A 23663-nucleotide genomic window follows, 5' to 3' on the forward strand; every position below is an offset into this window, starting at 1 on the left:
CCCTGCAGGCCACCTGCTGTCACAACTGGAAACACATTCAGGGTATAGAGGCCTGGACACAGCTGCCACCCCTTTGCCAGTTACCAAGGGGCCACAGGCTGGCCACCACTGCCTTCCACTGGTATGGCAGCCTGAGGGGCCGACAGCCCTGCCCAATTTCAGGCTGGTCCAGCCCGCAGGACCCAGGAGTGATTTCCAGCCCCAACTCAGCTCCTCTATGCCTGGAGTGAGATATTTCCACCTCCTGGGTCCACCTCAGTTTCTAAGCAATTGCTCTCCATTGCTCCATAAACATAACCTCTCACTTTGCAATCAAAGGCAGACTATGGGGCCCTGGGGCAGAGCAGCGGGTTGGGGAAGCCCAGCCACTGGTTCCTGGCCATGTGACCTCAGGGTCATCACCGCCTCCTACAGCCTGCTACAGCATGAGCCAGCTTCCCCTTCCCTGACCCCCACTCCAGGGCTGGAACAGAGGCAATCCCACCGGGCTCCACCCACCTGGATCCCGTTCACACCGGCCTGTATCTTCTGCAGCTCCACACTGATCTCGCAGTCCCCAATGTAGCTGAAATGGGGAGGGAGAAGGAGAGTGGAGAGGAGAGGCAGGTCCAAGTGATCAGAGAGATCAGGAAACTAGCCCAGTGTTGCACAGCCTGAACCCAGGCAGCCAGCCACCAAGCCCGAGCTCTGCACCCCTCGGCACGTGGCCTCCCTAACAGCCTTGGCCTTTCTCAGCTCTGCCCAGATCCTGACCCAGGCCCACACTCTGAGAGGCAGCCACCTGGGCCCCTGAACCCAGGTATCTCCCTACCTTTGGCCATGAGGGCAGTGACTCTGGACACCACCCTCCCCGCAGTACCCCGAATATGAAAAGTGGGGGCTCTTGGTAACTACATTTCCCACCTCCCCACCACCGCTGTGCCCCGGCCCTGTCTCTGCCCAGGTCTCTTCCACGAGGACAAAGCAGCAGCATCTGCTGCTTACATCCAGCCACTGTCCCAGGTTGTTGCTAGGGGTGGCAGAGGTGGGCAAAGGTTAACAAGGCCTCAGGTTGTAAGGACAGGGAACCCAGAATGGGTGGCCCTGAGGGTAAAGATCAGGAGACCCTGTTAAAAGACTAAAGATAATGGCTAAGGGGAGGGAGATGGCAGCCATCAAACATCAGCAGGACACAGGTAGAGGAGCCTGATGTCACCAGTGCCCCTTGAAAGGGTAGGAGCAGACAGTACGGGGGAGATGGCGACCCCAGGGGGTGCCTGGGAGGCTGAAAGGGCCACATGAACTTGATGTACCCGAAGTCTTCATATAAAGATCTTGTGGCAGAACCTCAGGGGCCAGGAGTGCCTGATAGTCCTTCATTATCCCAACACACTTGAGACCAACTCCCAAATGGGGATGAGTGGTCTCAGAACTGGCTCCTGTCTTCCCAGTGTGCTCTCAGTGCCAGCCTCTGGGCTAAGGACAGGAAATATGAGACATTGGAAAGAAACAGCAACACTCTGGAATCTTAGAAGTTGATCCTTTGTCTCCTAAAGCACAATTCAAATCTCACCACCTCCAGGAAGATTTCCTGGATTGAATCTCTCTTCTTCCTGACTCAAGCCCATTACGAACTTCATTTGAAAGAGGTGCCTTTGCCCAATGCCCTGAGCTAGTCAGGCACATGTCTTTGCATCTTCTTGTTTTCCTGAGATGTCAGAGCCCAGTTCTCCAGCTGGCCACTCACAGCCTGGGCTTGGAGCTCCCTGGGCCTCACCACAGGTCCCCACATCTTCTTCTCACACTTGCTCCCTCTATCCATCCTCTCTGGAGCAGATGGTCTGACCCTCCAGGTGACCTGGCCCCAGCTTCCAAGAAAGCTCAGCTGTGTGGGCCTTGGTACCTAGAGCATGCCATGAGATGGGAGAAGTCATGCCCAGACCTAGGGACCAGCCATTCCTCCATCCATTTTCCTAACATGCCTCCACCTTCTCAAGCAAGGACCTCGGGCCCCTGCCCAGGAGGGGGGCAAGGGTCCTGTGAGAAGTTTCATGCTCCAAATCAGAGTGTATATATGCCACTCCAATTCCAAATCAGCTGTTCCCACAGAGTGTCCCCTGAACACCCTGAAGCCCACACCTGGCCCCACAGGAAAGAGGACTCACCATATCTGCAGGTCCAGGGTCACCTGTCTTCGGTTGCACTTGTTAGTGTGTGCCTTGACACCGTTGACTCTGGGGCACTGGAAGAGATGCCACAAGGGCTAGGTCAGCAAGGCTCTTGCAGAAGGGACAGCTGCCAGCCCCTCACCCAGCACTGGGCTTTGTCAACAACAACAAACATGACCACTGCACTCCCAGGATGAGGCGCAAATGCAGGGATCCACCCTGCAGCCCCTGAGGCTTCTCTCCCTCCTTTCTCTCCCTTCCTGCCACAGGTATTTCCTGAGCTCTGTGCCAGGCACCAGACTGGGGAGAAAGCTGAGAGCAAGGTGGACTCAGCCTGCCCTAGTGGGCTCACAGCCCAACAGAAGAGACAAATGAGGCGGGCAAGGGGGTCTGGCCACAACGAGGAGTGGCCCATGCTGTCACATGGGGATCTCGGGAGGAACACCTCCCAACCGAGCCAGAGGTGGGAGGAGGTTAGTGAAGGCTTCCTGGAGGAAGAAGCCCTTAAGCTGAGTCTGGAGGTAGGTAGCAGCAGAGCCAGTGCTCACCCCTCCCCTCTGCGGCTGGGGCTCCGGGCAGGCAGCCTTCCCCAGGCCCTGTCTCAGCAGATGAGGGTCTCGGGGCCGGTCAAGGGAGGGAGGAAGGTAGGCTCCCTAGCTGAGGATCTGACCCTCGGAATTAAAGTGCCCCCTCCGGGACCCTGTGATCTGCTACTGTCAGCTCCCCCTTTGCCCAGGATCTTTCCTCCTCCTGTAAGGTATTGTTGCAGGGTCTGTTTATCATTTATCAAGAACAAAAAATAAATTTCATTTGAATTCAAGTTAATGATATGCATGCTGACGTGGTTGGGGTGAACTACACTGTCTATTTAGTTTGAAATGCATTTAAAAAAATGAATAGAGACAGATGCATAAATATGTAATAAATCAAATATAGCAAAAGGTTAACCCTGTACAATCCAGATGGCGGGTATGCGATATTCACTGAATTATTTCAACTCTTTTGTATGTTTAAAACTTGTCATAATAAAATGTTGGACCAAAATACTCAATCAATCCCAGTGGAGGAATGATTCCATTATCTTTCTACTCTCGCCATCGAAAGTGACATTTACAAATGCAATGTCACATGAAGAGGTTCTCAGAGTATGAAGCCAAAAATGCAGGAAAAAAGTATTATAGGAACATGTTTAATTAAAAACAACATGTAGTTTTCCCAGAGTTTGTGACATGTCAGCTTTTTAAAATGTATAACTTGCTAGGATTTTTCTCATTCTTTTTCATATTTACTTAATATTCATTTTTGTCCTCATTTTGAAGTCTTAATTTTATATTCTTTTTCTTTAAGAGGGTCCCCCCAATTGTAGAAGCTTCAGATCACACAGCCCCTGGCTTAGTGGAAGCCTGGGCTGGAGGCAGCACGGTGACTAACATCCCACAGCCTGGGGCTCACAGGTGGTCCCGGTACCTGCACAAGCTCAGCCAGCCCCAAAACCCTAATCTGCTGAGACAGGGCCTGGGGAAGGCTGCCTGCCCGGAGCCCCAACCTCAGAGAGGAGGGGTGAGCACTGGCTCTGCGCCAGGCAGGGCAGCCCTGGCCGAGGGCTCACAGTTAGGTGAGGGGTGCCAGGTTAGAGTCTGGCCTTAACTGGCCCTCTCAGCCCCGTGCCCTCTGCCAGGCACTACTCACACAGCCACACAGAGCAGCCCTGCAGCCAGGCCTGTTCATGCTTTGCCATCAACTTTTAGAAGTAGGTCCCTTCCTTTTATACATATACACAGGTTAAGTCACTGGACCACAGCACAGAGTGGAGCTGACCATAGACTTGGCAATCGGAGGGAGCTGGAAACACTTACGGGTGTGAAGGAAGGGGGTGCGGTCAGTGCTCTGGGTCCTGGCCAAGCCCAGGAAGGTCACAGGAGAAGTTCTCTGTGACGCCACTATGGAAAGGAGGGAAGATGTGGGGAATGGGAGAGCAGAGGGCAGGTGGTGGAGGGGGGACAGGCCAGGACATGAAGAGCTTTGAATGCCAGGATCAGGAGTCTGGTATTTTTCCTATAGGGCTGAGACATCTGGTCAGCCTGCAGATTCCCCCTCCAGGTTCTCCTGGCATAGCAAAAATCATTCCTTAGGATCGCTGGCCAGCAGCAGCACATCCCATAGACAGCATCACTGGAGCAGTGGCCCAGCTGGGCAGGCTCTGCTACGAACCACACTCTGCAGGCTTCCTGGCTCTTAGCTGCTGAATTCTTCAAAAGCCAAGTCAGACATCACCTCCTCCTGGGAAGTGTTTCCTGACTACCTCAGCCCCGCCACCCCTCCGCCTCTGAACTCATGCATTCCTCTACAATCGCGCATCCACGCACTGCCGTGCTGTCATCCACCAGTTTGTGTGTCTGCCTCCTGAGGGCAGGGCTGCTGCCACATCTGACTCAGTCTACAGTGCCGAGCGCACAGCACCTGCTTAATAAGTCACATGTGGATGAAACAAGGAATGAACACATGGACCAACAGATTCTGGGACAGGCCAGTCCTGGCAGAGTGTGAGTGGCATAAACTGAACCCCCAGGGCTCAGGCTCTACCACCCACCCAGGGGGCTGGCCGGGCAGGGCTGGTGGGCACTGTCAGCAGACCGGCCTGCACTCTGACACCTGCTTGTCACAGAGCTGACTGGGTGCCAGCACCTCTCATTTACTCGGGGATGGACATCACAGCAGTTCTCTGCCTGGGGGATGCGTTCTGGATGATCAAGATAAAACACAGCAATGGGGCACTTTGGGGCAGGAGGAGCGGGGCACAGAGGGTGAAACAGGAAGCTGTCTGGAACAGGGACCATGACATTAGGTACACTAAACACAAACTTCTTTGGCCATGGTACATTTTACCCTGGGACACCTACTGATCTCCACAGAACTAGCATGGGCTTGTAACAGTGATTGCCAGAATCAATCAATTAGCAGAGGATTAGAAACTTCTTTGTGGCACTGACCATCTCAAACAATGAAGATGTGTTACCCCAGCTGACACCTGAAGTTAGCGACTACGACTTGTCCATCTTTGTATCTGTCTGGCTACCACGATGGCATGTTTCCAAATTTTGCTTAAGAAAAGTGGAGCTATTTCCCACCTCTCCTTTCTGCTCCCTCTGAGCCAGGCATTCTTGGAACCTGGAGAGATGGTGGTGCTGGGACTAGGGGTGAGGGGGTTTTTGAGGCTGACAGGCTGGGAAATGCAGGTGGGGGGCCATGCCCCCTTTGAGGTTCAGTGGGATCTTTGTAGTCAGGTGACTGACCTGGGTGAGGGGGAGGTGGCAGGAGAGGGAACAGAGAAAAGACTGCACAGCAAGTCCAGCTGACCTTCCCAGGCAGTACCAACCTTCTGTCCAAAGTAGAGCTTGGTGAAGGTGAAGGTTCTCAGGCGAATGCTCTTCTCTCGGATCTTGGGCTCAAGTTTCTCTCGGAACTTGTTTTCCATGATCATGCTTATGTAGGGCCAGATCTGAGAGATGATCTGTGGAGACGGACATGGGGAGAGGCCCTTGGTGGTCAGATCTGTGCCTTCACTGCAGACCCACAGCTGTCCAGGAAAAGGTCTTGATTCCCTGCCAGCTGGTCCCAGGATGGGGGTCCCACAGCACCCATCTGCCTGCCTGCCCACCCATCTACCCACCTATCCATCTGTCCATCAAACATGTTAACTATCAGCTGTCCCCACTCTCGTGAAGGCAGCGGGATCCCAAGATTTGGTGCCATTTTGCAGAGCACCATGAAATACTCATTCACTAAATTTAATACTATAAAGCCCTTTAATCCTGTGCTAAAACATAATCTCATTCTACATTGTGGTCTAAACAAAAAGTAGCAGATGCTAGAGGTTTCAGAAAAAAATTAGAGGAGAAAGTTAAATGTTTCCTGTGGATTTAATTTTCGAGCAAACAGAAAAAGCAGCCCTTGGCTGATGTCTGCAGCAGAATGACTCAGGGCCCCAGCGCAGGACCTAGGGATGGGGGCTGGCAGAGAAGGCAGGTGATGGTGGTGATCAGAGCGGGCTATGAGGGAGGGCGGGTTGGCAGATCTGTGCCTCTTCCTTCCTGTGGGCTCAGGCCTCAGTTTAAAGATGCACCTCCTTCCTCCACACACTAGTTCAAAACCCATCACTGGAGGAGCCTGAAGGCTGTGATTTCAGGGCTCATTGTCACCATCTCTCTCAGAGGCCTCTCCAAACCTCAGGTTCTACTTTCTAGGGGCCAGTCCCATTTTCCTGTCTCAATGATTTGTCATTCCCCTAGTGCCTCTTGAGTAGAAGCTCGTTAGCACATGCTGGGTGCCCTAGTATGTGGTTTGCCCACACAAACCTTGTCCCTGTCCAAGCCTCATCCCAACAGTCTAGTAGCCCCAGCGCCCTGTGTGGCCTCTGTGTTAGTTATAAAAGATGTAGCACCCTCAGAGATCCGCACACAAGCTAGCACACATGCAGGAGGAATTGTGGAAGATTCGCCCAGAGGCCCTGGGCCCTGCGTTACATTAATCCACAGAGTTTTGGTCTCTCCTCTCAAAGCAGCAACCTGCTTCCTCCAAATTTTACCCAGAGGCCCACAACAGTTTTTGAAGCCCTGGGCAAGGATTTTTCTGGTAATGATAAAATGCCAACCTTAGATCAACTGTCAGGAAGTCCTTTCTTACACCTAACCTATTGTGAGAAACCTCCTTCCAGAGCAGCTGTAAGGTTTATATTGGAAAAAGTCTTGAGTCAGGAGACTTGAGGTGGGGGCTGCAGCGGAGCCCCTCACATTTAGGGACAGGTTTGGGCAGATAGGAAGGGGCGAGCTCTGGTTCCTCACTGGAAAAATTGGGGTTCCTGCTGCACAGAGCACGAGTCATCCAGCCAGATGCTCCCCAGGGCATCTGGTAGCAGAGTCCAAGGGGGGTTCTCCTGGGTGACCTAACAGCAATCATAACAATGACATCACGGATCCTAGTGCTCAACCCACGCCAGGCATTGTTGCGAATTAATTGCCTCCTTAACCCTCACAACAGCCCCACCAGGCAGGAACCATAATTATTCCCATTTTACGGATAAGGAAACCAACCCAGAGATGTTAGGCAACAAAGTCGCACAGGCAGTGCTGGCAGATCCGGGCTGGGGACCAGGCAAAATCCAAATGCCACCGTCTAATTGGTGTCTTCCTCTCCCTAGGAAGTGCTGATCTTGGCCTGGTGCCAGGGGAGGGTTGTACTTTTCTCTACATTTCTAACTTTTCTGCTGTGGCCATGTATTAATTTAAAACTTATTAAAATAATTTTTTAAAGAGAAAAAGCCATTCTGGTGAATGAGGAAGGGAGGGCCACCCCTGCCCTCCCGGGCAAGGGAACTACCGGGTCCCCCGGCCTTTGCCCACTCGCCCCGCCGCCCTCTTGGGGGCTGCCACGGGTGACCCAGCCGCCGGGTGACCCAGCCGCAGCACTCGCGGGGTGGAGGCGAGGGGAGGACGAGGCCCGGCGTGAGTCCGGCCCGGCAGGCCCGCTCGCGGCCTTACCTTGTTGGCCCACTCGACCCGCTCCACGTCCGGGAAGTGGATCTAGGGAACAGAAGCCCCGAAGGGAAGTTAAACTCGAGCCGCACGGCCCCGGGAATGCAGCAGCTGCAGCCCCTGTCGCCCGCCTGAGCCGGTCACCCACGTGCTCAGCACCCACTCTGGCGACTCAGAGCCGGCCCTGCCTGCAAGGAGCGCCCAGTCCTGCGGTGCAGGCGGCACCCAGCGCTACCCGGCACCCGGCACGCGCGACTCAGCGCTGAGTCAGCTGCTGGGCCAGAGGCCCGCGTGGATGGGTCCGGGCCTGAGGCTGGGACACCGCAGGAAGGGACTAGACGGCGGGGAGGGGGAGGCCCCGAGGGGCGCCCAACCTGCTCGTTTACATATGCAAATAAGCCCCGCCTTCCCTGCGGAGGCACGGGCCCTCCAGAACACCTGAGTTTGCAGCTTGCAAATTCTGTTCCCCTTATTAGTTTTAATGACACAAGTAATACATAGCCTCTGTAGAAAAATTAGAAAATGCACAAATTAGCTAAGCAAAAAGAAAAAATATTTTATCAGAGAATTCCACCACCCAGTGATAAACCCAGGTTGATGATTTCACTGGCGATGGGTTTGGGGGGCTGTGGGGCACCCACCCTCCTCTCTTCTACCTTTGCTCACAGTAGCCCCACCCGAACATCCCCCCTTCCTCAGCAAGGAGGCTCCTCAGGCCCTGTCCTAGAGTCACATGACTTCCTCTAGGTCACAACCTCCAGCCCCAGCACCTGCTGGGTGAGTCCTGGTGAGCCACAGTGGGGCAGGGGAAGCAGGGCCTAGATGGAATAGGGTGAGGGACACGACATGATCCTGAGAGCGCTTTACCCCTCCCTGCAGGACTTGGTCTCTGCATCTGTCTGCTGAGCATTGCACTTCCCCTGAGGTTTTCTGGGAGGAAAAGGGGGTAAGTAAGAGTGTGTGTACAGGGCATTTGGCACAAAATGTGGATCATTAAAATGGCAGTGGCAGCCATCACTGCCACCATGCCCCAAGTCCCCTGAGTATGGGGCCAGCTTGGGATCAGATTCACAGTGGGCCTGGGACCACATAAGGCGGGGAAAGGAACTGCTATCCCCATCTGGGGACTCGGAAGGCTCACTATCCGGGACTGAGTGGTTGTGTCCATACAGTTCACACCCACCAAGCCCCAGGCCCTGGGCTAGCTTGGGGTTGCCCTGAAGGCTCACACTCACACCTGGCCTAGACTGCTTGCCCAGGAGGAAAGCCATTCCTGAAGGGGAGAACAGAGCAATTTAATTCTCTTAGAAACACAGTTTCTAACTAACTGCCTTGAGAGGTCAGAGGAGCCTGGTGCTTCTGAGACTCCTAGGACACCATGCCAGCCTCCCAGTCTCAGTTTCCCCAGCTCTGGGTAGTGGGCCATACTAACTCAGAGAAGCATCTAATATTCCTAGGTACTGAGGGAAAGTACTGCCTGGTTCCCAGAGGGGGAACTGGCCCAGCCCACAAGAAGGAATCTCGGGGGGACATGGGGCAGGAGCTCGGGTCAGCCCTTCCTGTTCAGATGGGAGAAGCAACCAGCTCACCACACATATGCTGCACCTGCCCTAGCTCAGGTCCCAGGGTGGGTACCAGGCAAGCGGAGGGTGAAGCCCTTTCGTTGTTTCCTGCCACACTGCCCAGTACTAAAGTAAAAACTCCTGCACGTGGGCAGAGAGATGGGCTCCAGCTCATATCATAGCCTCATTCCTCATGACTCCCCCGGGACCTTTCAGTCCAGCCACTGTGAGTTTTCTGCTCCCCAAAAGGCCGGCACATGCCATACTCTGTAAACTCTAAGACAGTATTCCCCATTCCCCTTAGATTGCTTTATTCATCACCATCCTAGACCTTACTTTCTCCAGGAAGCCTCTCCTGGTCTCCCAGCTTGGGGAAAGGTGTCCCTATTAGGTGTCTGCTGGTTCTCCATCCCAGCATTTCATACACCTTAATAGAGCTGATTGGCCTTACTGCCTGCCTCCCTACTAGCTCTAGGAGGGTTGACTGAGCCTCGCTCCCTATTACAGCCTTTCGCTGGCATGAACGTTTTAATAAATATTTGTGGAATGAATGAATGTATGAATGAATGCAAGGTTCTTGCCCCCAAGGAGCTCCTAGGCTCTTGAAGGAGTCAGACAATTAACAGGCCATTCGAGTAGAGGATCAGTGCCAAGGCGGGAGGCAGGGAACATCCCCAGAGGAGCTTGGTACAGCAGCCCCCACTGGCACTCCTGCATCTTTTCTGCCCAAGCCTGCTGGGGGTCCACTCACTCACCTTCTCCTTCGACCCCAAGCCACTGCGCTCCCATCCTGCCCTGGGCACACCTTATGTGCATACCCCTCCCACATCCCAGCTCAGGTGCTTCTGCATACTTGGGAGCTGAGCAGTTCTAATCTCTGGACCCTGGAAAGGTGACCCAGATTGGCAGGTCCAACCCCAGCCACCCTCAGGAGCTGGTCAGACGAAGATTCCTGAGCCGCCTCACACCTACTGAATCAGAGCATATCGGGGTGGGGCCCTCCCAACTTATTTTTAACAAGCTCCTGGCATGATTCTGGAGTTCAGTCAGGTATCAACGACCAGCCCACCCTCACATTAGGAGAAAAGTGTGGGCGGCAGCAGAATGACCAAGGCCTGCACTGATGAAGTTCTCATGGTCTCTCTTGGCTCCCCCCACCTCTATCCTCACACCGAGCTTCCTCCATACATGAATCTGAACCCCCTGAAAAGAGCAGCAATTTAGCCCAAGAAAATAAGAGTGCATCAAGTCACCCTATCTGCCATAGGACCCTGAAGATGCTCCCTCAGCCTGACTCGCACCCCGGCATTACTCCCAGCGAGCCCATACACAAGAGTGGAGCACATTCTTTGTGACTGTCCCTGAGTAAGTTTGGAGCAGAGGATGAAATCATGGAGACTGATACTTATGGAGCAGCTACTCATACCCGATGCTTTCCCATTCTGACACAGACAGATCTATTTTTCCTTTGTAAATGGATTTTTGGGGATCTTGTTGAACTCTCTCTCCACTCCAAATTCTCGAAGTTATTCTATGTTTTTATCGATTAGCTTTCACATTTAGGTCTTTAACTCTCTGGAATTTCTTATATAGGGTGAGACAGAGATACATATAATTTTATTTCTCTCTTTCCATACTTTCATTAAGGCAATTTTCCACCATTACATACCAAAACAAAAAACAAAAAAAAATCCCCCACCATCTATCCCCCTTACTTATGAAGCTACTTTGCTCAAAAACCATCTTCCCATAGGCACTTTGGTGTTTCTGGATTTGGCATTCAACTCCATCAATCTGTCTGCCTGTTTCTGTGCCAGTGCCACACTGTTTTAATCACTGTGTTTTTTTTCAAAATGATCTGGGCTAGGGTTAATTCCCTTTTGCTTTTCTTTTTCAAACTCAGGCATTTATTCTTCCACGTGAATTTTAGAATCAGTTTGTCAATCTTCAAAGAAAAAAATCCTCCTGGGATTTTGTTATGTTTTTGAAGTTATAAATTAATTAATTTGTTAGAGAACTGATATCTTTATAATATTAAGTTTTTGCCATGAAGAGAATATTTCCCTTTATTTATTAACATTTTATTGTATTCACATTTAGGATCATAAACTTTAAAACTTTTTTCTATAAAAGTTCTGTATATTCTTTGTTAGATTACTTTGTGGTTTCTGCAGTTATTAAAAATTATATTTCATTTTCTGGCAATTTTGCTGAAATTTGTTAATAATTCTAAGTGATTATCCTAGGTTACTGATATACCTTTGTAATCTTCAAATAATTTCTGTCTCCCTGTGCTTATCTTTCTTTTATTTTTTTTGTTTTACTTGTGGCGGGACCTCTGGTGCGTGTTCAGCAGTAGTGGTGACAGACAGCATTTCTATTTTCTTCCTGACTTCAAAGGGAAGCTCGTAAAGTTTTTCCATTAAGCACATTTTGACTATAGATCCTGGAGGACAGCATCTGTCAGACTGAGGAAGTTCTTTTGAATTTCTAATTTTCCAAGAGCTTTCATTAAAATGAGCATTGAACTATATTCAATACTTTCTTTTCTTTTTTAAAGATGACTGGTAAGGGGATCCTAACCCTTGACTCAGTGTTGGCGGCACCACACTCTCCCAAGGGAGCCATGGGCCGGCCCTTCAATACTTTCTTAAAACCATTAAGATAATCATTTTTTTCCCTTTAGTCCATTAATGGGGTCAACTTAAGTGATGTTTCTTTCCAAAGTAGAACCATCTCTAGTTCCTGGGATAAACCCCACCTGATGTGATGTATTTAGATGGCTTGATGTTTCACTTAGGTATTAAACACCTGTGATTCCAAGTGATACTTGTGATTTTTGTTCCTGGATCGCTCACATCCCGTTTTGGTATAAAAATTTTACAATAAATCATAAGATGAATGAGACAGCTTTTCCTATCCTCCTATTTTCTGAAACAACTTGTAAATATGGAAATTATATGATCCATGAAGTTTAGTATATCTTACCCATAAAACCATCTTGGCCTGAGACTTTCTGGGGTGGTAAATTTCCATTTAACTACTAATTACCAATAGTGATTAATGGTGTATTCAAGGTCTACTTATTTCTTATTGTGGTAATTTTGGCATTTATATTTTTCCAGAAATGTTTCTATTTCATATGGGTTTTCAAATGTATTGATATATAATTTATAATATTTTATTATTTAATCTGTTGTATCTGAAGTTATTTCCTTTTTCATTCCATGTTTTGTTTATTTTCATCTCTGTTATTTTTTTCATGATCAATCTTGCCAAAGATTTTGCCTTTTATACTAGCCTTTTCAGAGGGCTAGTTTTTGTTGGTGGTGTTAATAATTTTATTTACCATTTTCCTTTATTTTTAAATACTATTCATTTTTATCTCCCTTTTATTATTTCCTTATTTCTTTGATCTAAATCTGTTGCTCTTTTATGTTTTTAGAGTTGAACTTCATGAGTCTTAGAGTCGAATCACTTATTTCCAAATTTTTCTTGTTTTATGACAAATAAATTCAAAGTTTAAATTCCCCTATAGTTTTCACATGTCTCCATTGTTATTCTGCTCAGTTTTTTTCTAATTTCCACTGACTTCCTCTGAATGAGTTTTTTAAATACTAATATTTTAAAATGCCTAGACATGTGAGATTTCTGTAGCTATCTGTTATTGTTTTCTCATTTCTCAGTCGGCAGGATGTCAATTCATCGGAATATATTGATAATTTCCTTGTGGCCTAGTACATGATTAATTTCCATAACTGTTCCCTGTGTGACCAAGTTATTAATCATGTCCTTCCAATATGCTTTAGCACTGCTTACTTTTTGTCTGCTTGATTTATCATTTTCAGAGAGTGATATATTAAAAATTTCCAAGACCAACTGTTAGTTCATCTACTTCCTTACGTCAACTGTTGATTTATATTTCAAGTTTATATTACACAGTACATATATCTCCATGATTATTACATCTTACTTATTGTCCTTTATGAGCATACAATATCCTTCTTTGTCTTTATAATACATTTGAGTTATAATCTGATATGAAAATTGCCACCTCAGCTTTCTTTTTTTTCAAAATTGGCCAGTTGTATTTTTTTACACCAAATTTTCAACCTCTTGAGTCTATGTTATCCCATGTCATTTAACACTCAACTAATCCATTATTACCCCATTTTACGGATAAGGAAACTAAGGCTCAGAGAGGTTTTGTGACTTACCATCACTAGCTATGGTATGCTAGAGCTGGGCCCAGACTCAGGTCTGTCTGACCACAAAGTCTATGCTTTTACACAACACTCTGCCCTACTCACTCCTCTTAAGAAAACCTCACATACAACTACGTTTCCCTCTTTTACAGAAAGTCTAATTTAGCAGAAGATCGCCCTTATGGGGCCTAAGCTCTCATCGTAGGCCATGCTTACAAAGGTCATTCTATAAACACTTTCATTTGATCCCCCTTTACTCTGCAAGGCCAACAGCAAAGATATAATTATCCCTGTTTTACAGATGAGGAGAGGCTCAGAGTCTAGTTAGTACTTGCCAAGATTACCCACGTGACCAGAACCCAGATCTTCTCATGGGCATGTGATTTGAGCCCAGCCCTTCAATCTCTTTCTCAGCCATTTCCCCTCCCCCTCCTCCACCTGAAATGTCAGCATTTGAAGTCCCTTTGTTAGTGTTTTTCTAAGCTATTCTTCGTGCATTTAAAATTTCACCTCTCTAAGCCTCAGTTTTCTCATCTGCAGGATGGGTGCAATGCCACAGACTTCACAGTCCCAGAGAAGAATGAAGGAGATCATGCAGCAAGGAGCTTAGCACCCTTCCTGGCTCAGAATAAGTGCTCCAGAAGTGTTAACTGCTGTTGGGAGTTGTTCAAACCCTAGAGGTACAGACACTCTGACCCCTTTGATCGCAGGTACATGCAAGAACAGGGTCACCTGAGCTATGTCCAGTTCTGCCTGACCCAAAGCCCAGCAAATTCTCTGCTGAGTCTTCGGGTTCGCCTGGCTCTGTACCTTGAGAGACACCGCTGAGGGGGATTAGGGAGTGAGAAGAGGATAAGACACAGCAAAAAATGATTGAGGTAGGAGGCAAAAACACGGTTGGCGGTTGTTTCTGCAGCCTTTGCTAATTGGCTGAGGGATCCGCGGACCAGATAAAGACAGCCACTGATAGGCTGGGCCCAACGCCTGCAAGGCTTCATGTGAAACTCTGCCCAATGTGGGCGCTCCATGGTGAAGCCTGACCAAAGGACCCGATCAAGAGCCTCTGTCTTGTGTCCTTTCTCACTAGGGAAACAAAGAGAAGGCTGAAAAATAAGATGGTGGCTCACCATCAGACTGAGTTTTAAGTCACTGAGCTTTTGTGCCAATTCCGCCCATGAGGCTCGGTGTCTCTGGCACCAGCTAGGGGGGAGACACCCCACACCACCTGGCAATGCACAGAGCTAGACTGGGCATTATTCTCAAACTTTCATGTGCAAAAATACCACCTGGAGAGCTCATTACAATGCAGATTCTTGGTCAGGGCGCTCAGAGATTTTGACTCAGGAGGACATGGGCAAGTCCTGGAAACCTGCATCTTTAACAAGCTCCCCAGGTGTTTCTGATCTTGATGGAGGGTATGGAAGAATGAGAGGACAGGGCTTCCCAGGCTGGTGGGCCTGCACAGGCCTGGAAGGAGGTGGCTCCTCTACCCACCGAGCCTCCTGACGAGGGCTCCAAAGTCACAGCCTGGGTCTCCAGATGTCACTCCTGGGAGAACACAGCTGTGTCACCAAATTCTCACCAGCAGCCAATGCACCTCAATTCTTTTACAAAGGGAACTCTTCCACAAAGAGCAAGGGGAGACAAGAGCTAGAAGGCAGAAAACGCTTACGACATTATCATTTTGCCTTGCTCCAGAGATTGCTCTTCCCTCCAAAAGGTAAGCCTCCCCTACCGCATATCTGCTTTTGGTGCCCAGGCAGCAGCAGGAGGAGGTGCAGCAGGTAGAACAGGTGCTGGTCCTAACTTCCTTCAGCCTCAGGCTTCTCACTGATTGATAAGTGAGTCTGTTAATTCCCATTCTGCCTAGATCCACAATTGAGCGAGACCTTGGACATGAATCTACTTGTAAATGGTTTAGTGCTGGAGATAAAATCAGTGCTCTATCAAGCTTCATCCCTGTAGAAACATGTATTACAGATGGAAACATTTCCCCAGAGCAGGCCTAGAACCTTCCAAAGATGCCCAGGCACACGGTCAAGTCACCAGGATCTCAGAACCCTGCTAGTCCCCCCACACTACCTGTCAAAGAAGTTTAAATAGTTTACAGCCTCCCACCTACCTCTGAGGCCTCCCTAAACTAACACACCTCTTGATGCTGTTACTTGAGCCAAAGCCTTCCAGGCAAAGTGGCTAATAGTTTAATGACAGTGTTTTTAGACATTGCCAAGGGAGTGGTGGTAATGAGAGTGCAGAAAGGAGATGCAGGCTGTAAAGCACACTCAAGTCCATGTCAGAATTCCAAGGCAGCAGAGGCCACCAGGAGGCCCGCATCAATACTCCATCTTCAGGTGGTGATGTCTGTGCTTTATTTCTTAAAGCTTTAGGAAAAATGATTTCACAGCAGAGAGGAAATGGAGCCAGAGTGATGGTTGCATTCCATCTGGGCCAAGGCCTTGGTGGGGAGATCCAAATGGGTCTGGGGTTGGGGAGGGAGACCCTGACAGGAGCTTTTGCCACCAGACCCTCTCAGGAGGGTCTTTGACTTGAAGACCCTCCCTGTCACTAGGTGAATTCTGCCCCTTCCCTCTCACAGGGATGGGAGCTTCTCCCATGGGCTCAGACACATGCACACAAACACAGAGATACAGAGAAACACAAACACGTGGATATACACATGCAGACACACACAGACAGACACATACACAGCCACAGAATCACACATACACACAAAGACACACCCTCTTTCCTAAAAAAGCCTGGCTCTTCTCTGTCCCAAAGAGCATTCCTACACCCACCCACACCCCCTGCTGACTCAAACTGACGTTGCCAACCCCACTCCCCATGCTCAAACAAGTGGAGAACCTACGTTCTGCATATTCTACAGAGATGTCCTACAAAAGAAGGCCACACTGGACTTCAGGTTGGCTCTTGTGTTCCTGAGAAGGGCCACTGCTCTGTGGGTCCCCATTCAGTGGTTCCTGCTTTAGGACAGTGGCCCTCAGTTTCACTCACTCTCCTGATGCACAGCCTTCTGTCCCTTTTTCTCTCTGTTCTTCAGAGACAAACACTAAACCATGAAAACTGCTTTTAAATCTGCCCACTTTTCTGCTTTAAATTATCCTGTAAAAACTGCTTTAAGGGAAATAATTGCTATGCCATCAGGAAATTGTCTAGCACTGTTCTATAATCCACAGGCTCCTTAACAACACACCCAACTGGCAAACTGACCTAAATCTGCTGGACCCAGCAGCAGCAGCTGAACTGAGCAGATGAAACTCCAAAGGTAGTTATCGGTGAGGAGAACACTGGTGCCCAGGAGCCTGTCACCTTTTGCTAAGGAATAAGGGCTCAGAGCAGAGTGGGGTGGCCCTGGGCTGTCCGCTGAGTAGTTTTTTAAAGGACACTTGAGTGATAATGGTAAGCTGCTGGAGAGTTCAATGACCCAGTTAGGTTTGGTAATGCTTAAAGGTTAAAAAGCTCGTCCTGGCTGGCTGGTTAGCTCAACTGGTTAGAGCACAGCATTACAACACCAAGGTCAAGGGTTCGGATCCCTGAAATAGGCAACCACTAGAAAAAAACAAAACAAAAACTCAACTTGCTTATCAAACTAGGAAAGGCCCCCAAAAGATAAAACTCAGTGCTGATAAGGCCACAGTGAAGTGGGCAAAAGTGTCTTTAAAACGTTCCTAAGCTTTGATATATCAGTTTAACTTCTAGGAACCTATACTAAGGAAACTGAGAAGCATGGATTAAGATTTATATAGCAGACATTCACTGTAGCATTCATTCAACAGATTTTTATTAAGCACTGAGCTAGGAGCTGAGGGTACAGAAATGTACAAGAAACATGCCTTACCTTAAAAGAACAGTCAGTCTAGAGGACAAGACAGACATAAAAATAGGTAGGTGCAAATCAGTACAGGAAGTGGGGTGATAGAGACATGCTCAGGGTTCTGGGGGTGCCTGAGCTTGGTCTTGCAGGATGAGACTGGATCCAGACTGGCGGGTCAGAGGGGGAAATTCTAGACAGAGAAAGGAAACACCACCCATTTCAGATAGCCATGTGAATTGGGAAAACTTGGAAATACCCAATGTTAGAAAAATGGTTAAGCAACTTATGATATCATAGTCCTTAAAAGTGTTCTTGGAGAATGTTTATAATATATGTAATGGTTTTTTGGTTGTTTTTTTTCCCGAAACCCCCCTCCCTCCTCCCTCCCAACAATGTCCTTTCTGTTCACTTGTCATATCAACTTCAAGGAATTTCAATTGTTATGTCTTCTTCCCCCCGCCCCCGGTTGTGTGTGTGTGTGTGTGTGTGTGTGTGTGTGTTTATTTATTTATTTTTAGTTCCCACCAATAAGTGAGAACATGTGATATTTCTCTTTCTGTGCCTGACTCATTTCACTTAATATAATTCTCTCTAGGTCCATCCATGTCATTGCAAATGGCAGTATTTCATTCTTTTTTATAGCTGAGTAGTATTCCATTGTGTAGATATACCACATTTTACATATCCACTCATCCGATGATGGACATTTGGGCTGGTCCCAACTCTTGGCTATTGTAAAGAGTGCTGCGATGAACACTGGGAAACAAGTATACCTTCGACTTGATGATTTCTATTCTTCTGGGTATATTCCCAGCAGTGGGATAGCTGGGTCATATGGTAAATCTATCTGCAATTGTTTGAGGAACCTCCATACCATTTTCCATAGAGGCTGCACCATTTTGCAGTCCCACCAACAATGTATGAGAGTTCCTTTTCCTCTGCAACCTCACCAGCATTTATCGTTCAGAGTCTTTTGGATTTTAGCCATCCTAACTGGGGTAAGATGGTATCTCAGGGTGGTTTTGATTTGCATTTCCCGAATGCTGAGTGATGTTGAGCATTTTTTCATATGTCGGTTGGCCATTTGTATATCTTCCTTAGAGAAATGCCTACTTAGCTCTTTTGCCCCTTTTTTAATTGGGTTGCTTGTTTTTTTCTTGTAAAGTTGTTTGAGTTCCTTGTATATTCTGTATATTAATCCTTTGTCAGATGTATGTTTTGCAAATATTTTCTCCCACTCTGTTGGTTGTCTTTTAACTCTGTTAATCATTTCTTTTGTTGTGCAGAAGCTTTTTAGTTTGATATAATCCCATTTGGTTATTTTTCCTTTGGTTGCCTGTGCTTTTGGAGTCATATTCACGAAGTCTGTGTCCAGTCCTACTTCCTGAAGTGTTTCTCCTATGTTTTCTTTAAGAAGTTTTATTGTTTCAGGGTGTATGTTTAATTCTTTAATCCATTTTGAGTTGACTTTAGTGTATGGTGAAAGGTATGGGTCTAGTTTCATTCTCCTGCATATGGATATCCAGTTCTCCCAGCACCATTTGCTGAAGAGGCAGTCTCTTCCCCAGTGTATAGGCTTGGTGCCTTTGTCAAAGATCAGATGGCTGTAGGTGTGTGGGTTGATTTCTGGATTCTCTATTCTATTCCATTGTTCAGTGTGTCTGTTTTTATGCCAGTACCATACTGTTTGGGTTATTATAGCTTTGTAGTATAGTTAAAAGTCAGGTAGTGTTATGTCTCCAGCTTTTTTTTTTTTTGCTCAGTGTTGCTTTGGCTATGCCTGGTCTTTTCTTATTCCATATAAATGTCTGGATAGCTCTTAACATTTCTGAGAAAAATGTCACTGGAATTTTGATGGGGACTGCATTGAATTTGTATATCGCATTGGGTAGTATGGACATTTTCACTATGTTGATTCTTCCAATTCAAGAGCATGGGATATCTTTCCATCTTCTTGTGTCCTCTCTAACTTCTCTCAGCAGTGGTTTGTAGTCCTCATTATAGAGATTTTTGTTTTTGTAGAGGCTTTAGGCTGTTTGATATATAGGATCATGTCATCTGCAAACAGGGACAGTTTGACTTCATCTTTTCCAATCTGGATGCCATTTATTTCCTTCTCTTCTCTGGTTGCTCTGGCTAGTACTTCCAACACTATGTTGAATAGGAGTGGTGAGAGTGGGCATCCTTGTCTAGTTCCTGTTCTTAAAGGAAAAGCTTTCAGGCAAAGAATCAGCAGAGAAACACAAGATCTAAACAACACTCTAGACCAACTGGACTTGGCAGATATCTACAGAACATGCTGTCCACCAACCTCAGAATATTCATTCTTCTCATCAGCACATGGATCATTCTCCAGGATAGATCACATATTAGGTCACAAAGCAAGTCTCAACAAATTCAAAAAAATTGGAATTGTCCCATGTATTTTCTCAGACCACAATGGATTAAAATTAGAAATCAATAACAAACGAAATTCTGGAAACTATACAAACACATGGAAATTAAACAGCAATCTACTTAATGACATATGGGTCCAAGAAGAAATCAAGCAGGAAATCAAAAAATTTGTTGAAACTAATGAAACATCATACCAAAACCTGTGGGATACTGCAAAAGCAGTACTACAGGGGAAATTTATCACATTAAATGCTTACTTCAGAAGAATGGAAAGATGGCAAGTGAACAACCTAACACTTCACCTTAAAGAACTAGAAAAACAAGAACAATCCAAACCTAAAGTTAGGAGACGGAAAGAAATCATTAAGATCAGAGCAGAACTGAATGAAATTGAAACCCAAAAAACAATACAAAAGATCAATGAATCAAAAAGTTGGTTTTTTGAAAAGATAAACAAAATTGACAAACCATTAGCATGGCTAACAAAAAAAAAGAAGAGAGAAGACTCAAATAACAAAAATTAGAAATGAAAAGATATTACAACTGATTCATCTGAAATACAAGGAATCATTCGAGACTACTATAAACAACTATACGCCAACAAATTTGAAAATCTGGAGGAAATGGATAAATTTCTGGACACACACAAGCTCCCAAAACTGAACTGTGAAGACGTAGAAAATTTGAACAGACCAATAACAATAAAGGAGATTGAAACTGTGATCAGAAGGCTCCCAACAAAGAAAAGCCCAGGACCAGATGGATTCACAGCAGAATTTTACCAAACATTCAAAGAGGAATTGACACCGATTCTTTACAAACTATTCCAAAAGATTGAAACGGACGCAAATCTCCCAAACTCATTCTATGAAGCAAACATCATCCTGATACCAAAACCAGGTAAAGATATAACCAAAAAAGAAAACTACAGGCCGATATCCTTGATGAATATAGATGCAAAAATCCTCACTAAAATACTAGCAAACAGAATACAGCAACACATACGAAAAATTATTCATCACGATCAAGTGGGATTCATCCCAGGGATGCAAGGTTGGTTCAACATATGCAAATCAATAAATGTGATACACCATATTAATAAACTCAAACACAAGGACCATATGATCATCTCTATAGATGCTGAAATAGCATTTGATAAAGTTCAGCACTCATTCATGACAAAGACCCTCTATAAGTTAGGTATAGAGGGAAAATATCTCAACATAATTAAAGCCATATATGCCAAACCCACTGCCAATATCATCCTGAATGGGGATAATATATGTAATGTTAAGAACATAAAAAATAAGGAAGAAAAAAAGGGTGCAACTTTTAAAAAAACTGTTTTGATATATCTTCTATACTAGGGTACTTCAAAAAGTTCATGGAAAGATTACTACGTTCTCTTAATTTTACTTTTCTTTGAACTTTCTGAATTGCCCTTGTATAAAGGAAGTATAGCCAAATATAATGACGTACCTCTGGATGGTGGGATTGTAAACGCTTATTCTACTTTTGACTTTTAGGCCATTTCCAAATATTCTACGATGGGAATATGTTTACTTTTATAACCTGAAAAACCAGATTTTTAACTGGTTTGTAACCAGCTATGTTTAAAAGTAAATACAATATTAGCAAAGAAATGGAGTAGGTGAATCTGGGGTCTTGAAACACCCTATGACCCAGGGAAGTTCCTTGGCTTTCTACTGTGAGTGTTTGGAGGACTATCACTCACGGCACACAGGCTCTGGCTTCTTGGGCAGGAGTGGTCCGGCCTCCTTCAGAGATAGGGCTTGTAGGACCTGGCCCTGAGTCCCTGTGTGGCCTGAGGGAGTCAAGTCTATGATCCTTGGCTTGATATACAGGGCATGTACAAAGAATGTTGCTTTGTCCCTTTAATAGTTTCCAATGGGGCAGAAAAACACCTTAAATCCCTCTTCAGTATTTGCAGTAAAGGAGGAGGAGGAAAAAGGAAATCACTTGCCTCGAGTACATGCAAACACTTCTGTGCTGTAAGCGCTAGGTTCCCAGAGGTTTAGAATTCCCAGGAATCTGCTGGGAGGAGTAACTCTGAGTGGAGGGTAGAAGACAGAGGGAGGGAGGCCAAGTCCTAGGCCCCTGCTCCCCTCTGTAGCTGGGCTGTGGCCTTCACAGGTCCTCAGGGGGCAGCTCCCATCCCCCAAAACTCCCCCAAAGTCACCGGGAACATTCCCATGGCAGTGTCGTCTGTGCCTGCTACCAAGGTTCTGGGCCAGGAGCCAACAGAAGCTCATAATTGGCACTCCTCACCTTCCTGCCCACTGAAGAGGGGTCTGCAACAGAGGAGGACAGGAGCTGTCCCCACCCTTGGCCCTGATTCTCATGCACCGTGTGACCTCCCAACTACTCAGGTCCTTGGGCACCTGGCTTGCAGAAAAGGTTGCCCTGGACACTCTTGTCCTGGAATGATCCAGCCCCTTAAAAATGAGGCAATGGGCAGTCTCGTGTCAAGTTTCAGTATTGCAAACTGCTATCCCATAATCTGCTTCCCCCAACATGAGATGATGAGCTCAAATGACCAAACCCGTGGAAAACAGTGGGCCCAGAGTCCCCCAGCCCATACCAAAGCCAGCAACACCATAGTGCCTCTTTCTCCAAGAAGGATTCCTGGACTACTTCCAGCCTGGGTTAGATCCCCTCCCCCATGCTTTTTCAGAACCTTGAACTGTCACCTTGGACTGGCACCTCAAAGGAATAATCTCACTGGATCAGGATCAAGGCTGTCCTCCTGGACTTGAGTCCTTGTCTGGCTCATGGTTCCTCAAGGGCAGGGACCATGTGTCACTCATGTCTGTGGTCCATCCTGCAGCACTGTGCCTGACACACTGCAAGCCCTTGAGAAATGTTTGCAAAGTGAGTACAAGAATGATCACACAGATGCCTGAGATCCCCATGTTGGGCTTGGAGTAGAGGAGGCCCACACACTGTTACTCCTATTGCCCAGTCCTGGCCCAGGACATGATAAGTCCATGAAGCATCATTGAGACATGGGGCAGAAACCCGAGGGGCATGACTAAAGCCTGCCTACCTCTTCCTTCCTGAGGACAGGCCTGACTCCAAGCCAACTTGAATAATTTCACAGGGCTGCAGGGACCTCCAGGGTAAAAAATCCCAATCCCAAAAGGCCCCCAATCAATCCTGATGTTTAAAACCAGGTTCCATGGCACTGGCTCCAAAGATCAGGCTTTGTGATCTAATTTGAGAGTGCCCAGGCTAGCTCAGAGCTGGCACTGCATTTACCTCTTCTAATTAACTGAAGGATCAGTACAGGACAGACCGTGTGAGCCTGGGCACCAGAATGATTCCTGCTCCACCCACGAAAAGAATGTCAAACTGTCAGCACCAGGAAAGCAAAGCACTCAGCCCCTGGTTGTCTGCCTGAATGGCTGGCAGGGAGGTTTGGAGGGGACAATACCAGACACACTGCCGTGAGCCTGGGAATGCCCTTGCTTCGTGTGAATGGGTCACCTCTCTCTGGTGCTTGCCTCAGCTGGCATCCCCAGAGCACACCCAGTTAGACAGGGGCAGGCAAGGAAGGCTGGGGAATGGGGTCCTGTGGGGTGGGTGACACCAGAGAAGAGCTGGCTTGGGACTGGTTAACAATGGCAGACTCCTACAGCTACGATGACTCTATGAAGCATCTCCCACAACTTTGTTATTTTCAGAGGAATCAGAGGCCTACAGAGGGAGGCGATCTTCTCAAGATCTCCCAGGGAATGGGCATCAGACTCCAAGTCCACAGCCCACCACATCACATCAGCACTGCCCCGCCAGCAGACACCCAAGGGTTAACTATCCCTAACAAAGCTGCCAACTGATGGTTATCAGCTGGCAGGAGAGTAAGCCAAGCCCCAAACCACAGACAGACAAAATGCCAAGTTTTCTTACAGTTCTTTCTTCTCTCTACCCTGCCTCAGGCTATTTTCCTACCAACTGGTCCTCATCCT

General features: G+C 47.3%; 1 protein-coding gene across 1 annotated transcript in view; it reads right to left on the reverse strand.

Annotated features, from left to right (window-relative positions):
• ESYT3 (extended synaptotagmin 3) overlaps positions 1-23663 on the reverse strand; it is a 47106-nt gene that overhangs the window by 18511 nt on the left and 4932 nt on the right. The window contains exons 2-5 of the mRNA XM_063115262.1: positions 7685-7726; positions 5524-5658; positions 2145-2221; positions 499-565 (exon numbers count right to left, since the gene is read on the reverse strand). Of these exons, the coding sequence (XP_062971332.1) occupies positions 499-565; positions 2145-2221; positions 5524-5658; positions 7685-7726 (321 nt within the window). The remainder of the gene's footprint in view (positions 1-498; positions 566-2144; positions 2222-5523; positions 5659-7684; positions 7727-23663) is intronic.

Source organism: Cynocephalus volans, chromosome 11 (genome assembly GCF_027409185.1).
Source record: "Cynocephalus volans isolate mCynVol1 chromosome 11, mCynVol1.pri, whole genome shotgun sequence".
Taxonomy (NCBI): Eukaryota; Metazoa; Chordata; class Mammalia; order Dermoptera; family Cynocephalidae; genus Cynocephalus; species Cynocephalus volans.